This window comes from Raphanus sativus, chromosome 2, assembly GCF_000801105.2.
Source record: "Raphanus sativus cultivar WK10039 chromosome 2, ASM80110v3, whole genome shotgun sequence".
NCBI lineage: Eukaryota > Viridiplantae > Streptophyta > Magnoliopsida > Brassicales > Brassicaceae > Raphanus > Raphanus sativus.
This window is the reverse complement of record NC_079512.1, coordinates 11,897,938-11,912,377: the sequence shown is the minus strand read 5'-3', so window position 1 is coordinate 11,912,377 and position 14,440 is coordinate 11,897,938. Positions and strand designations below refer to the sequence as shown.

Sequence of the window (14,440 nt, the reverse complement as noted above, 5' to 3'; positions counted from 1 at the left end):
ATGTGGCAAAATTAAACCCTCTCATTGATTGATTTTCCATGCAATAGCCTCAATGCTCTAGCTCAATTCTGGGAGGTCGATATCGGATAATATCCTCATTGCGCAGGAAATGTTTCATGGGTTACGAACTAATAAGTCCTGTCAGGGGAAATTTCTAGGAATCAAGACGGATATGAATAAGGCATATGATCGAGTTGAAGAGTTTTCTCCAATGGATTCTATTAAAGATGGGGTTCTCGGGAGAGTGGGTTGCGTTGATGATGCAATGTATTTCCTCGGTTAGTTATAAGGTTTTACTAAATGGACAGCCTAAGGGGCATATAATCCCGGAACGAGGCCTACGACAAGGGGATCCGCTATCCCCGTACTTATTTATTTTATGTACTGAAGCGCTTATTGCGAACATTAAAAAGGAAGAGAGGGAAAAGCGGTTAACAGGTCTAAAGGTGGCTCGGGCTAGCCCGGCAATTTCTCATTTACTTTTTGCAGACGATAGTCTATTCTTTTGTAAGGCAACAACGCAGGAATGTGAGGTAATTCTCAAGTTACTTAAAGAATACGAGAGAGCATCAGGTCAACAAATTAATTTTTTTAAGTCATCAATTCAGTTTGGTCATAAGGTTGCGGAAGAGGATAGAGCGGTTATTCATGAGTTGTTAGGCATCTCCACTGTAGGTGGTATGGGGAATTATCTGGGAATCCCGGAGAGTCTCGGCGGGTCAAAAATTCAGATATTTGGTTTTCTAAATGAAAATGTTAACAAGAAGGTTAACAGTTGGACGGTTCGGTTCCTTACTCGAGGTGGTAAAGAGGTCTTAATTAAATCTGTGTCTTCGGCTATGCAAACACATGTCATGTCCTGTTTTAGACTTCCGAAAGGCGTTACAAAAAAAATAACGAGTACCACAGCACATTTCTGGTGGGGAGGCAGCGGTAACAAAAAAGGAATACATTGGTTTTCATGGGATAAAATGTGCACACATAAAGAAGAGGGAGGTTTGAGCTTTAGAGATCTACAAGTCTTCAATACGGCTTTATTGGCAAAACAACTATGGCGCCTAATAGACAAGCCAGATTGTCTATTTTCGAAAGTGTTTAAAAGAAGGTATTTCCGAAACTCTCATCCATTGGATGAACACAGATCTTATTCTTCCTCTTATGGGTGGAGAAGTATATGTTCAGCTAGATCTCTGGTTAAAAAAGGGCTAATCAAAAGAGTTGGAACCGGGCAATCGATTTCTGTTTGGAATGACCCTGGATCCCAGCTCCTCGCCCGAGATCAGCACAACAAAAAAATCATGTTCAATTTTTGAACCCATCTTTAACGGTGGAGGACCTCATCAATCCACTCGATAGGACCTGGAATGTAAACCTCCTCAATGCATACATACACCCGGACGATGTTAAGATCATTAGAGGTATGGCACTTAGCCGGAATCATCGGCCTGATACTTATGGCTGGGCATTTACAGAATCTGGAAAATATTCGGTGAAATCAGGATTTCGAACGGAAACCTTATATCCGGATAGGGAACCAAGGATACCGCCGTTTGGACCAAATATAAAACCTTTGCTGGCTTTCTCGTGGAAATTAAACTGCTCGCCTAAATTGCAGCATTTTATTTGGCAAATACTATCCGGAACATTACCAGTGTACAAAAATTTAAGGTCACGTGGTATTGAGTGTGATCTTAGATGTAATATTTGTGGAGCTGAGGAAGAAACAGTCCATCATGTTTTATTTGAATGCCCACCAGCACTGCAAACATGGGCCTTATCTAGGATTACGTCTCCCCCGGGACTATTTCCCTCAACATCAGTTTTTTCTAGCTTGGATTATTTATTCTGGAGGTTACCGAAAGAAGTGGATTCAAACTATTTTTCTTGGATTATGTGGTATATCTGGAAGAATAGAAATAGTAAGATCTATACAAATAGGAATGGGAATCCTCAGGAGATACTACGGATAGCGGATCTCGAGGAAAAACTATGGACAGAAGCACAATTATTGCTACCGGATCCTCATGGTAATGTTCAGTCTACCACCGATTGGCAAACTATGGGTACAACAAGGGTTTGTTGTGTCGATGGATCTTGGAAGGAAAAAGATGTTTTTACTGGACAGGGGTGGTACTGCCGGAAAATGGATTCAGAGGACAAGATGATGGGGGCAATGAATCTCCGACGTAGCCTATCTCCTTTACATGCAGAATGTAAAGCGCTGATTTGGGCAATGGAGTGTATGAAGACCCTGCAGTTCTCAGATGTAGTTTTTGCGACGGATTGTTCTCAATTGGTGAAGATTGTGTCCTCACCCGAAGAATGGCCAGCATTTACTACGCATATGGAGGAATTTCAACGAAGTAAGACTTTCGTTCCTAATTTCAAGATCCGACATATTCCAAGAGCGCAAAACACAATGGCGGACAAGCTTGCTCATGGGGCAAGGAGTTCACCATCAGCTATGTTATATGTCGATTCGATTTCTCCGGTTTGGCTTTCTGAACCGGTGGAAACTCGTTAGAATAATTTATTGTTGTCAAAAAAAAAAAAAAGAGATTCATTAGATTGGTATTAATTTAAACTAGCACTTGCAAAGGTTGAGTGGTTGAGTTATTAAACTAAGCGGAGGTTAGGAAATTAATTTTAGTTTTTGAAGACATTTATTATGCATTTAGTTTTATCTTATTTTAATCATTTTAAATTGTATTTAGGTGTATATGTCCATTTGTAGCTAAAATGGTTTAGAGTGCATAACTGAAAATTTCAGGCTGAAAACAGAAAAAAAATCTGGTCAATTAAAAAGATCGGAACCAAAATGAAGAAAAGCAAAAAATATGAGGACCGAAAACACAAATAACAAAAAGTTGGCTTTCCCACCAGATTCAGTTGATTGCTCATCCCATGGTCGATTGAAATCTGTTCAATCCATCGTCATCCATCTCAAGAATTAATTTTAAGATTTTAAGATGACGTTCCTCTGGTGGATTTCTTTTTTTTTTTTAATTAATTAGTTCATTAAAATAATTTAGGTATATCATAGAAGTGGATCCATACATATTAGAATAGGTTGCTTCAGAATTTTTATAAGTCTAGTAGGCCCATATCAGATTATCGCCCAAAGACTAACAACTAAGAAGTCAGGTGAATGGTGTGTGGAGAAGTTGAAACTTGATATGGAAGTAGCAGAGTTACACTGGATCGAGATCTTCTACAACATGGCGCTCCTCATTTGAAATGGTTGGGGTTTGGGCAAAGCTTACATTGATTAGCAGATAAACTCTGATAACATAAAATGGATACTTCTTGGTGGAGTAAATCTGTGCATACTGCAAAGCCTTCAACTATGAGGCTGCAAGTATATGGCTTTACCCACACAATTTGTTGGGTACCATTAAAGTCAGGATAGTGAGGAATGAGTTAAAGACGAGCAGCAGGGGTTGCTACACCTAACGCTTGAGGTGGTCAAGGTACAGACCAACCCGGCTAAGATTTGTTTCTGTTGATCGAGTCTAGAGAAGATCTATTCGTTTCTGTAATTTATAGATTTGAATTTTCTTGTGTTTAAAAGAAATATAATGTGTGTTTGCTTTATATGACTTTTAGGTAAAGACCATCTCTTACTTTGTCATTTGCAGATCCGAAAAAGCAAAGGAGACTTTTAAGGATGAGAATGTCCAAAGTCTTTATGCCTAGAAAGTAAGCACTAAAAGTATTCGTATACTATTATTCTCTCACTAATAAGTAACTCCTTAGTTAAAGACATTGCAATCTTTGTATTAAATAACTAGCTAAGCTGTTTTATCATAGATGAGCTTGAACATTATAAATAGCTTTTGATTCAACAAAAATCTCTCAAGAACACAAACACATACATATAAAAGGGAGAATAAAAACAGAGGACACAACAGAAAGACAAAACAGAGCACTGAGAAATTGGGCAATGAGGCAGCCACTTATTTACTTTGAGCATATTATTATTACTGTGACTGAAGCAGAATCATTTTCTTTTCCCTTCTTCAGAAATTTCTCACTGAAGGATCTTCTGGGAAGCTGGCCTGTTGGTGATCTCTTCCACCCACTCGTTGACATGTGGACGCTCGGCGAAGAGCTTTTTGGTGGGAGTTCCAAGCAAGTATTGAATAACGGGAATGTGGTGAAGATCGGTCAAAGTAAAAGTTTCACCAGCCAAATACTTGAACTCCTTGAGCCTAGCCTCGTACACATCAAGGACCGCGGCTAACTTAGCCTCTTCTTCTTCAACAACGGCTTGGTCTGTGGTCATGCCATAGAAGAGCTTGAACACTTGTTCCCAGGCAAGCTTTGAAGCCACTGGGTCGAAGTGGTGAGCTTCTACTTCCATTCCAATGGCCATGATTGCGTAGTGGGATATGTTCTTGGAGTCGGCTGGGAGAAGGTTGGTTCCTTCCTCTTCATATCGGTGAGCTATGTACTGAGTAATCGCTCTTGATTCTGCACAAAAGGATCAAATCTTGTTAGTCAAATTGTCAAATCAGAGATGATGACTGCACCAAAACGTTCATACCGAAGAGCTTGAGGTCTCCATCTTCAAAGGCGGGAACTTTACCAAAAGGCTGCAAAGATCAATCAAACACAAAACATTCAAGATTCAGACCAAAATGGTTTGTCTTGTCTCAAAACTCATAGTTATATATAAATACTTACGTTGCGGGAGAGGAAGGGCTCTTTCTTGTGCTCACCGTCTTTGAGCTCGACATGAACGAGCTCAAAGTCGAGGTTTTTCTCGTGGAGGGTGAGGAGGACTCTCCTGGTGGCAGTGGAAGCAGGGTGTCCGAAAACTTTGATACCTGCCATTGAATTGATCACAAAGAAAGTCTTTGAAATGTGATTCGTTTGCTGTTGAATGTGAAGGTGATGAAACAAGACACAAGGAGTGATAGTATTTATACAAGTGAAAAACAGAGCATTTTATGCATTTTTATTAATGTTTAATATTGTTTTACAGATCAATAATGCATCTACAATACCTTCGCAAACCAATATTGACTAGTCTTATTTGGAGGATTTGTCAAAGTAGAATTGGATTGTTTAACGTTTTAAATATATTTGTTTTTTACAATTTGTTATGAGATATAGATTTTTAAAAATATAGCATTCAATGAACGTCATCAAAGAAAAGATCAAACAAGTGCGTGCTAACGGCCAAATGTCTGAAACTTCCACCTAATAGTCAACCTCCACCTAGTAACATGACATGCACTCTTGATTATTACCGGTTTGGTCTTGTTTCCGGTAGTTTTTGAGATGCTTTAACCCGGAATGCCTTCTCTGTTTAAATGGGTTTAACATGGTTCTTGGTTAGGATATAAAACTATATTTTCCCTCCATTTCAATTTAACTATTACTGTAAAGTAAAATTTTCGTTTCAAAATAAATATCGTTTCAAATTTCTAATTCAAAATTTGATAATAATATTCTCCTATTTATTTTTCTATTTGTTAAAATATAGTTAAATTTATTGATAATGGTTTTTTATTTTGGTAATATTCAAAATTAAATATTTTATTAATTTATGTGCATTAACCTAAAAAAATAACTAAAATGAAACGAAAAAAGTCTACCGATTGGTTTACAACTTTACTAGATACTAGAGTAGAATATTAGATTTTAGAGAGTATAATCATTTAAAAAAAAACTTTAATCATTTTTTCATAATATAGAGATCTATACTTTTGCATATAAAAAAAATTAGAGGTTAAGATCAATGTTTTATTGGATTGTGTTTAGATCCAATCCTGGATAGACACACTCCTGGTTAGCATTTCGAGCATGACTTCTCCCGGTTCAAAGGTTTTTATTATTTAAGCCTATTTATGTGGAATTTATGGTTGAAAGGTTCCTTTTAGTGTTGAATTTGATATTTAACCATTCAAACTCGTGACTGAAACTTTTAAAAAAATTAGCCAATGCAAGGTAAGTATGAACAAATGTTAAGATGGCATTTTCAAAGGATTATTTTTTTTGTTCCCACTCTTGTTTTGTTGACCATCTGTAGAAAAATAAAGACAATTTGTAAGGCAGCCTATCATATTCTCTTAAGCTGTCCCAAAAGACCTGTTAAGCTCGTCAATTTCTCAAATGCACTAGCCGATGACACAAACGCGAGCTTAGATGTCTATATCGTTCTTGTTCACTGCGTAACGAAGTTTCAAGAAGATCTTTGTTATGTGTGTTTTAAATGGATAAATTTGATGCTTGTGAATCGAGAAGTTAAGAAGAATAACGTACCCGATGAAATAAGAGAAGCCAAAGATTAATTAAATGTTTCCACCTTTGTATTCTCTTCCGGGATTAAAGATTAATGTAACAAAACCATTAAAACAAAATGTACCTTATGCAAAAAGAGAGAAAATGGATGTTTTGACCAGCTGTAAATGAATTTAATCAAACTGATTTGACCATTGTTAGTTAAAAAAGAGCAATCAAAAGACCTTTGTGAAAGCCAAATTAACGGTTTTGACCCATTCGGTATCAAGTGCCTTTCCCAAAAACCAAACCTGCAGCTCCCAGAAAGAACAGAAAAGTAAAAAAAAAGAGGGTTTAGTGATACTAGCATCTCCAATAGTATTTTATTTTTCTCTAAATGCCAGTTATTATAGAATAAAAATCATTCCTAGAAGTGGATGTTCGGGTATCTATTCGGCTTCGGTCGGGTTTATAGGGGTTTTGGGTTAAAGATTCCAGTATCATTCGGGTATTTCTAAATTTTGGTTCGAGTTTGGTTCGAATCTTTGCGGGTTCGACTCGGATTCGATTCGGATTCAGAGAACCCATTTAAATTATTATTTTAATTTTAAAATTGATTATGTATTAATTTTTCTCAAAATCTATATACAAAATAATATATTACATATAAATTTGAATGACATATATATGTCAAAATATCTAAAATTAACATACAAGTTGGTTTGGTTTGGATATTTGGATAGATAATCTATAGATATTGTAAATATTTTGGTGTTTTGAGTATATTTTAGCTAGATATTTTAAGTATTTTGGTGTTTTGATTATACTTTAGATATTTTAAACATTTACTTTTGACTATTTGTATATATTTTCAAGTATTTTGAATAATTTAAAAATATTGTATATATTTTGGATGTTCTTAATATACATTAAATCTAGAAATAATTAATTTATTTAGATTTATAAATTTGTTTCGGATACATTCGGGTACTCAAAATGCTTCAGTTCGAGTCGGGTTCGGTTTAAATTCTCTAAATAACAAAATTTTGAATCCGTTCGAATATTTATTAATTTTGGTTCTAATTTTTTGGATCAGATTCCATTTGATTCTTCAGATTCTGATTTTTTTGTCCAACCCTCCAATGATGCGCTATATGTTGCACCAAATATAGGGAAATGAACACTAATACGCCAAATATAGAATAACACTATTACTATATTTTTAGAGTGAAACTTTCTCTTTACAAAATGACCCTTCACTCTTATATGTTTTCACTTTTCAATAAAATAAGATTATGTAGTATAATTTTACACATTTAAACACTATCCTTAGTATATTGTATGTTTATAATTATATATTATAGTAAAATTTTGATTGCATATAAATAGTATAAGTTTGGTATTATATTGTCATAAAACAAAATAAAAGGGTAAATTTATAATATTTTAAAAGTTAAGGATTATATAATAAATATATAGAATAAGAATATACTTGGAATATTTTATTTTTAAAGTAGAAAATAGATGTAACTATTGGAAAAAACCTTCATCTATTTTTAGAGTACTCTATTTTGGGAGTAGAAAAATATAATACCATAATAATGTAGTTTTGGTATTATATTGTCATAAAATAAAATAAAAAGGTAAATTTTTTAATATTTTTAAAGTTAAGGATTATATAATAAATACATAAATAAATAACTAGAATAAGAATATACTTGGAACATTTAATTTTTAAAGTAAAAAATAGACGTAATTATTGGAGAAAAACCTATATTTGTTTTTAGAATACTCTATTTTGAGAGTAAAAAATAGAAGTAACTATTGGATTTTTTTTTTTTTTTTTTTTTTTTGTCACGAGAAGTAACTATTGGATATTGCTCTAAATAACACTGAAATAAGCCAATTCAGCATGTAGACAGTACCACAAGAGAGGACACATTTGTCACAAATAGTAAAACTTCTCCATAGATATCTTCTGATTACTTCATGTGGTATCTAATCATTTTTATATTTTAAAATAGAGATTGCTATTTTCTATAAAATAATAATTTTACTATAAAAACATTTTTTTTTTAATTTTCAAATGTCCTTTTAACTTTTAAATTTAACTAATTATAAATATTACAAGTAATCTCTATAATATTATTTGAGAAGTCAGTTTCATATGTGTCGCGCTCACGTTAATTCTCACGATGGTTGATTACATTGATACCCTTAATGAATTAAAAATATTACATTTAATACTATTATTGTTTTTTTAATTAGTTTCCTTTTTAAAATTTTCCATAAACATATATATTAAAAAGGAAACATTTATAAATTTTTAAAAATCGAAAATATATATATGTATATATAATATGATTTCATTAAAAGGAAATTTCACAAAATAGTAATATTCTATTTTAAAAGTATTTTTAAATAACATAAAATATACTTTTGAAGTAATAAAATACTTGCTTTATATCTATTGTTTCTTAGATGAAAATATATATATTTTTATATAATGTGATTTCATAAAAACAAATTTCAGAAAGATAATCTTGATATTAGAAAAAGAAATTTTATTTATTTTAAAACATAATTTTAAACAATACAATATATATATTTTCAAAGTAATAGAAATATTTGATATATCTATCTAATTCTTAGATGATTACATAAAACAATTAAGTAACATAAACTGATATAGGTTTAATTTACTAAAAAATAGTTTATAATTAGTATTATTGAAAATTTTTATTTATTTTTCATATATTTAGTTGACTATAATATCTTTCAGTTACAGCAAAAATATCTATAAATTTTATTTTACTTATATAATATGATTTCTCAAATACAATCACAATTTTTATTGCTTATTCTTAAGAGATATTAAAAAACTCATTTTAACAATAAACATCTTTTGATCAAATAATTATAAAATATTTTAAATAACATAACACTATATACTTTAACGAGGTAGATATATTATATTTTCATTATTACAATTATATGTTTTAATATTAAATTTGCTTTTAAATATTATGTTTTTATGTTTGTGGAGTTTAATATAACCATAATTAAAATACAAAAGTAAATATGACTTCTCATTTTTAGATTATATTAAATAACTTTTAGTTTACCTTTCAATAAATCTAATAACTTTTAGAATTTATAAAATATTTTAATTATTGTAAATATTGATATGTGTTCATGAGCTTCCAAAAATGTATCAGTTACTTTTTTATCAAAGTATCAGTTACTTATGTATGTAACTCAATATATAAAATATTTTAATTATTGTATATTATATATTAATTATCAATTGGAGTTTTGCTAAACGGAACCTGGATATTTAGTTCTATTAGTCCGACCACGTAAACCATAAAAATAATTATATTTCAGTTTGAATTTTAAATAATATATGTAACTCAATATACTCACAATATGAAGGATTCGACTAATTAACTTTATATCTAAAATAATAGATTATATTAAAATTAAGGTAGACAACAACCAACATAAATGCAAATAAGAAAATCAATCAAAATTTTAATATATTTAGAATAAAAAATATTATAGTTGAATTCAGAGAAATAAATGTAATCCAATATACTTAAATGATAACTAAATCAACTGTAAAAAAAATCGAATAGATATAACATATCTAAAATCATATTTCTAATTAAAATATTGTAATATTATTAATATAAATTATGCATAAAATTATAAATTAATTTAAAAGTTAAAATATATAGCGATCAATTACTATAGTATATTTATTTTATAAATATTTATATCCGTGCATGAGCACGGGAAAATCACCTAGTTTTTATTAAAACTAAATCAACCTAAAATCATGGAGAAGTTGAGAAGTAAACAAATTTACTTCTCAAATAATAATATAGATATTTAATTATTTTAAATTTAGTTATAATTATGATGAATACAAAACTTGTATTTTGTATATTGATATCTTGCATATTTGCATTGTTTTACCCATTCATTCATGTGCATTTTTATCATTTAGACTAGGATTTAGCATGTTTAAGTTGCATTTTGCATACATGAGTCCTTATTAGGTGTTGGAGTGTGCCATGGAGTGATTTGAGATGTTTGGGAGCATTGTGATCCAAAAGGAGGTGAAAGATGAGCATGGATGGAGTCCTTAGAAGAATCTTCTGTTGGTAAGATTTTGTGGAGACATAGCAAATTGAGTTAGTTTTCTAATAGAAGTGGTTTCAAGTCATTTGGAGATGTAATAAAGGAGTTATGACCAATTTACTAGAGATATATCCATCCGGAGCGACCTGAGCGGAGCGACCCCACCTGGCCGCTGTGACCTCATTGGCCTGGAGCAACCTCACCACAGCGACCCCTCCTGGTCGCTGTGACACCACCTCCCTCGCAGCGACTAAGCACAGCGACCCTTCCTGGTCGCTCGTCACCTCAGCCACGCCTCGAGCGACCTCCTCGAGCGACCCTGCCTACTCACTCCGTGCTGCGAGAGTGCCCAAATTTTATGTTTAGTCAGGGGTCTTTCACGTTTTGCACTTTCTAAACCTATGTTTAAGTACCTTTTGTAAGTCATTGGAGGCTAGATCATCTTTTATCTTTGAAAACACAAAAACCTCTTGAAAAGTTCATCTCTTTTGATCATTTTATTGTTATGTTCTTGTGTTCTTATTGATTTCTTATCTATTATCTCTCTACATGATTAATCTGAAATCAAATATGGGTTTAAGAGGAATCATGGGGATTAGTGAGTAATCACCTTTTGGATTCATGGGTTAGGGTGATTAAGGGTGATTATGCTAGTTCTAGGATGTTTAAGGTGTATATCATACTTGTTTCTTACTAGTAGAGTGATCTTAGTGCATCTTTTGAGTAGGCCACTCAAAGGTTGATCTTTAGGCATTTCTCACCCGACAGGTGTTTGATAAAATGCCTGAGACAACTCTCCTAGGCTTTTAGTGTACTTTGCCAAAGAAATTTGTTGTTAAAGATGCTAAGATAGCTAATAGACCTGTTATTAATGATTGCTTGCATGTTATTCAACCAAAGACATTTGATGTTTGAGATATGTTAGCAAATGAACATTCATCTAGACATAGAGCTTACTTAGAATTGTGTCTAGGCTTAAGGTTGATAGTTTGATTGATCATTTGCCATCCTTAGTTCGAAACCTGATCATCCAAGGTCTAAATCCCTATACCCATGAGTTCTCCTTTCCAATAGTTAAAAAAATATCATTTAGTTAATTGCATTTTAGTTATAGTGTTAAGAACCATCAAATCATTGGCTGCACTTAGATTAAGCAAATACTTGCATTCTCACTGCTTTGAGTCCCTCAGAACTGGTTCGACAACTTCCACTATACTATCATTTGACTTGGGAGCCTCAAAACTCCTAACATCATATATTCAGATATGTAAAGATCTCGGACTCGGTGAATATCTCAGACAGTGAAAACATTTAGAATGATATTTGTAATTTTTTGGCACACTTTCTTTGAATTTGGTTTGGTTTCAGCTATGGGTGGACATTCGGATATCTGTTCGGGTTCGAATTAGGTATTTCAGATTTTCAGGTATTTCAGTATAGGGATATAGAATCCGTTTGGGTACTTTTATACTTCGGATCAGATTCGAATATTTTTAGTTCGAGTTCGGTTATTTCGGGTCGGATTCGGATATTTAAATTTTGAAAGGAAAAATCATAATTTTTGGTTTTCAATTTTTTTCTTTTAAAAGTATTCATTTAACCTAATTGATTCTTTAATTTTTAATAAATTAAATGATTAATAGATTTGGAGATAAAATTTTAAACTAAAAATATACTAATTTGGTTATCATTTTGAAAATTTGAATACAATTTTTGCTAATGCACGAATCAAGAAACTTGACATATATTTCAAGTGAGTAGTAATCCATTATTATGTAGATATTATCTAATCTCAAATTATGCGTAGTATCAATATAAATATTTTGGATAAAATGGGAGAAAAAAAAATAGAAATATAAGGTTAACCATGCGTATATTTGGTTATCTTCGGATATTCATTCGGATTCGAATATTACCCATTTTAATTCGGATATCTAATCTCTGCTAATTCAAAACACATTCGGATATTTTATTACTTCAGTTCAATACATGTTCTGATATTTTATTACTTCGGTTTTGATTCCGATAATTTAGTCAGACCAATTAATCTACTATGAGTTAAACATTTACTGACTACAAACCTAAACATTGGTATTGTAATGGTACTTGGGATTAAATCATTTTACCATAGACAACAAGCACCAAATACAAACTCCAGACTTTAAATTACCTAGAAATAAAATTCTGCTACTGGTTCATAGAGAAGCGAAGCAAAGCAAATCCACACATTGTTTTTACTTCCACCACCAAAACTGTCGAAACAAAAACAACTTCCTCATCCGAGTATTATAAGCCATGAAAGCTCTAGCTTTCACCGGATCACCATTCAGATACTCAAACGCATACATCTGCTTGGCTTCTTCCAATCCATCAATCTCCATCACTGCTTCAAGCAGTTCCTCTGTGTTGACCGAACTTTTGCTTCCTTCCACTGCATCAGCTAGGCGACGAATGCTTGAAGCAACTGCTAACATGGCCTCTTGGAAAGGATCTGAGTTTTTAGGTCGTTTAAGAGGCTGCTTTAAAGGATTTCGAGGTGGAGGAGGAAGAGGAAGATCTTGAGGCTCTTCATGCAAATACTCATCTGCTCCTCCACCACCTCCTGCGTAGGACTCTGTTCCATCTGTATCGCTATTATTGTCTTCAGAGCTTGGCAAAGGGAACGAAACAGAGTCTTCTTCAAAGTGTTTAAAGTCGTTCTGATGATGATTGCTTTCAGCTTTCACCTTGGCATATCGACCTGGGGCTTGATGATAGTCACCACATACTATTCTAAGTTCTTCATACATCTCAATTTGCTTTCCCTTGAATGCTTTAGCGTCTGGGTGTACCTGTTCCAACCGTCTTCAAGTTACAACTGTGCACAAAAAAAAAAGAGATGATACTTTTTTTGAAGTCAAAAAAGGCTTACTGCAATATATCTTTTCCAGAGGTCATCACTTTGAGAATCGATCATCTTTGTGGTTGCGTTCCACCAAAACCCATCTCGACTAAGTATGTCTCTCATAACTCTGTACCTTTTCTTGATTGTCTTGAGGCGATTGATGACTTTTTGGCTATTGAGGTTAAGGTTGAAACGAGTGTTGACGGCAAGACAAGCAGCAGTGTACGCGTTCTCGTTGAAGCATTTGTCAACCTTGTTGCCGTTTTTGGCCTGGAAAGACAAAGCTTCGATGAGACACTTATCCATACCAACGGACCATACAACGTTTCTCCCTTTATGTTTCATCTCCCTTCTCTGTACTGGCAAGCCGTATTGATCCATTCCTGGTTCAATCTTATATTATATGTGCAATGTCCAACAACAGCGTCAAAGTTGAAAGAAAGTTAAACCATCTCTATCTACTATTATGTTGAATGACAAAAGAATACACTCTTGCTGATAAAGAAGTAAGCAAAGCATCTACAAAAACTAGTGATGATATTGAAGAAGAGTAAAACCCCTAATCTCTCTCTAGTAAGTGTTAAAGTCGAAGAAGAAGAAACAAGGAAGCTCTGCTGTATCGACCATTTGAAGATAAACGACCTAAAACAGAAATCAATTGCGGATATACATACCTTGTGTGAGACGAAATCAGGTTGAATCCAAGTCTTCAGATCCCCCGATGATGAACATAGGAGGAGAGGAGAGGAGAGGATAAGTTTTGATTTAGGGTTTGTTTGGTCTCTCTTTTAAGTGAATTTTCTCGAGAAAACCAAAGTCGTCGATGAAATTTCCCCATTTGCGCTTTGACAATACGGTGCGTTTCAAACGACCCCAGATTCGTCATGTCTGCTCTTTTCTTCCCTTTCTTTTCCCGGAAAATTAATATTTTTTTTCTCTCTCGCTCGGTCCTCAATGATCAGACACATGACATAATTTACTTGGGTGGCCATTTTATCTGATACCCAGAACCATATCTAAATCCAATCCGAAATAGCAAAATATTCGAACGGATATTAATCTAAGAGAGATTAAACATTTGAATCAAAACAGATAATATCCAAATCCAAATAGATATCTGAATAACCGAACACATGTTTACTTACGTTTATATTTCTAATTCACCTTTCTCATTTTATTTAA

General features: G+C 33.0%; 2 protein-coding genes across 3 annotated transcripts; both read right to left on the bottom strand.

Annotated features, from left to right (window-relative positions):
• Nucleotides 1-3,816: 3,816 nt before the first annotated feature.
• Nucleotides 3,817-4,915, bottom strand: LOC108818705 (glutathione S-transferase F3). The gene is made up of 3 exons (XM_018591631.2): nt 4,687-4,915; nt 4,547-4,595; nt 3,817-4,473 (listed from the first exon to the last, which is right to left on the bottom strand). The coding sequence occupies exons 1-3, from the start codon at nt 4,834-4,836 to the stop codon at nt 4,031-4,033; spliced, it is 642 nt and encodes a 213-aa protein (XP_018447133.1). The 5' UTR covers nt 4,837-4,915; the 3' UTR covers nt 3,817-4,030.
• Nucleotides 4,916-12,462: 7,547 nt separating this feature from the next.
• LOC108823256 (uncharacterized) lies at nt 12,463-14,211 on the bottom strand. 2 transcript variants are annotated; one of them, XM_056998742.1, is made up of 3 exons: nt 13,933-14,211; nt 13,286-13,651; nt 12,463-13,205 (listed from the first exon to the last, which is right to left on the bottom strand). In XM_056998742.1, the coding sequence occupies exons 2-3, from the start codon at nt 13,637-13,639 to the stop codon at nt 12,609-12,611; spliced, it is 951 nt and encodes a 316-aa protein (XP_056854722.1). In that variant the 5' UTR covers nt 13,640-13,651; nt 13,933-14,211; the 3' UTR covers nt 12,463-12,608. The 2 variants fall into 2 exon arrangements, with proteins under 2 accessions (XP_056854722.1, XP_018451950.2); XM_018596448.2 differs by having other exon boundaries at nt 13,286-13,641; nt 13,933-14,210.
• Between the last annotated feature and the right edge of the window lie 229 nt (nt 14,212-14,440).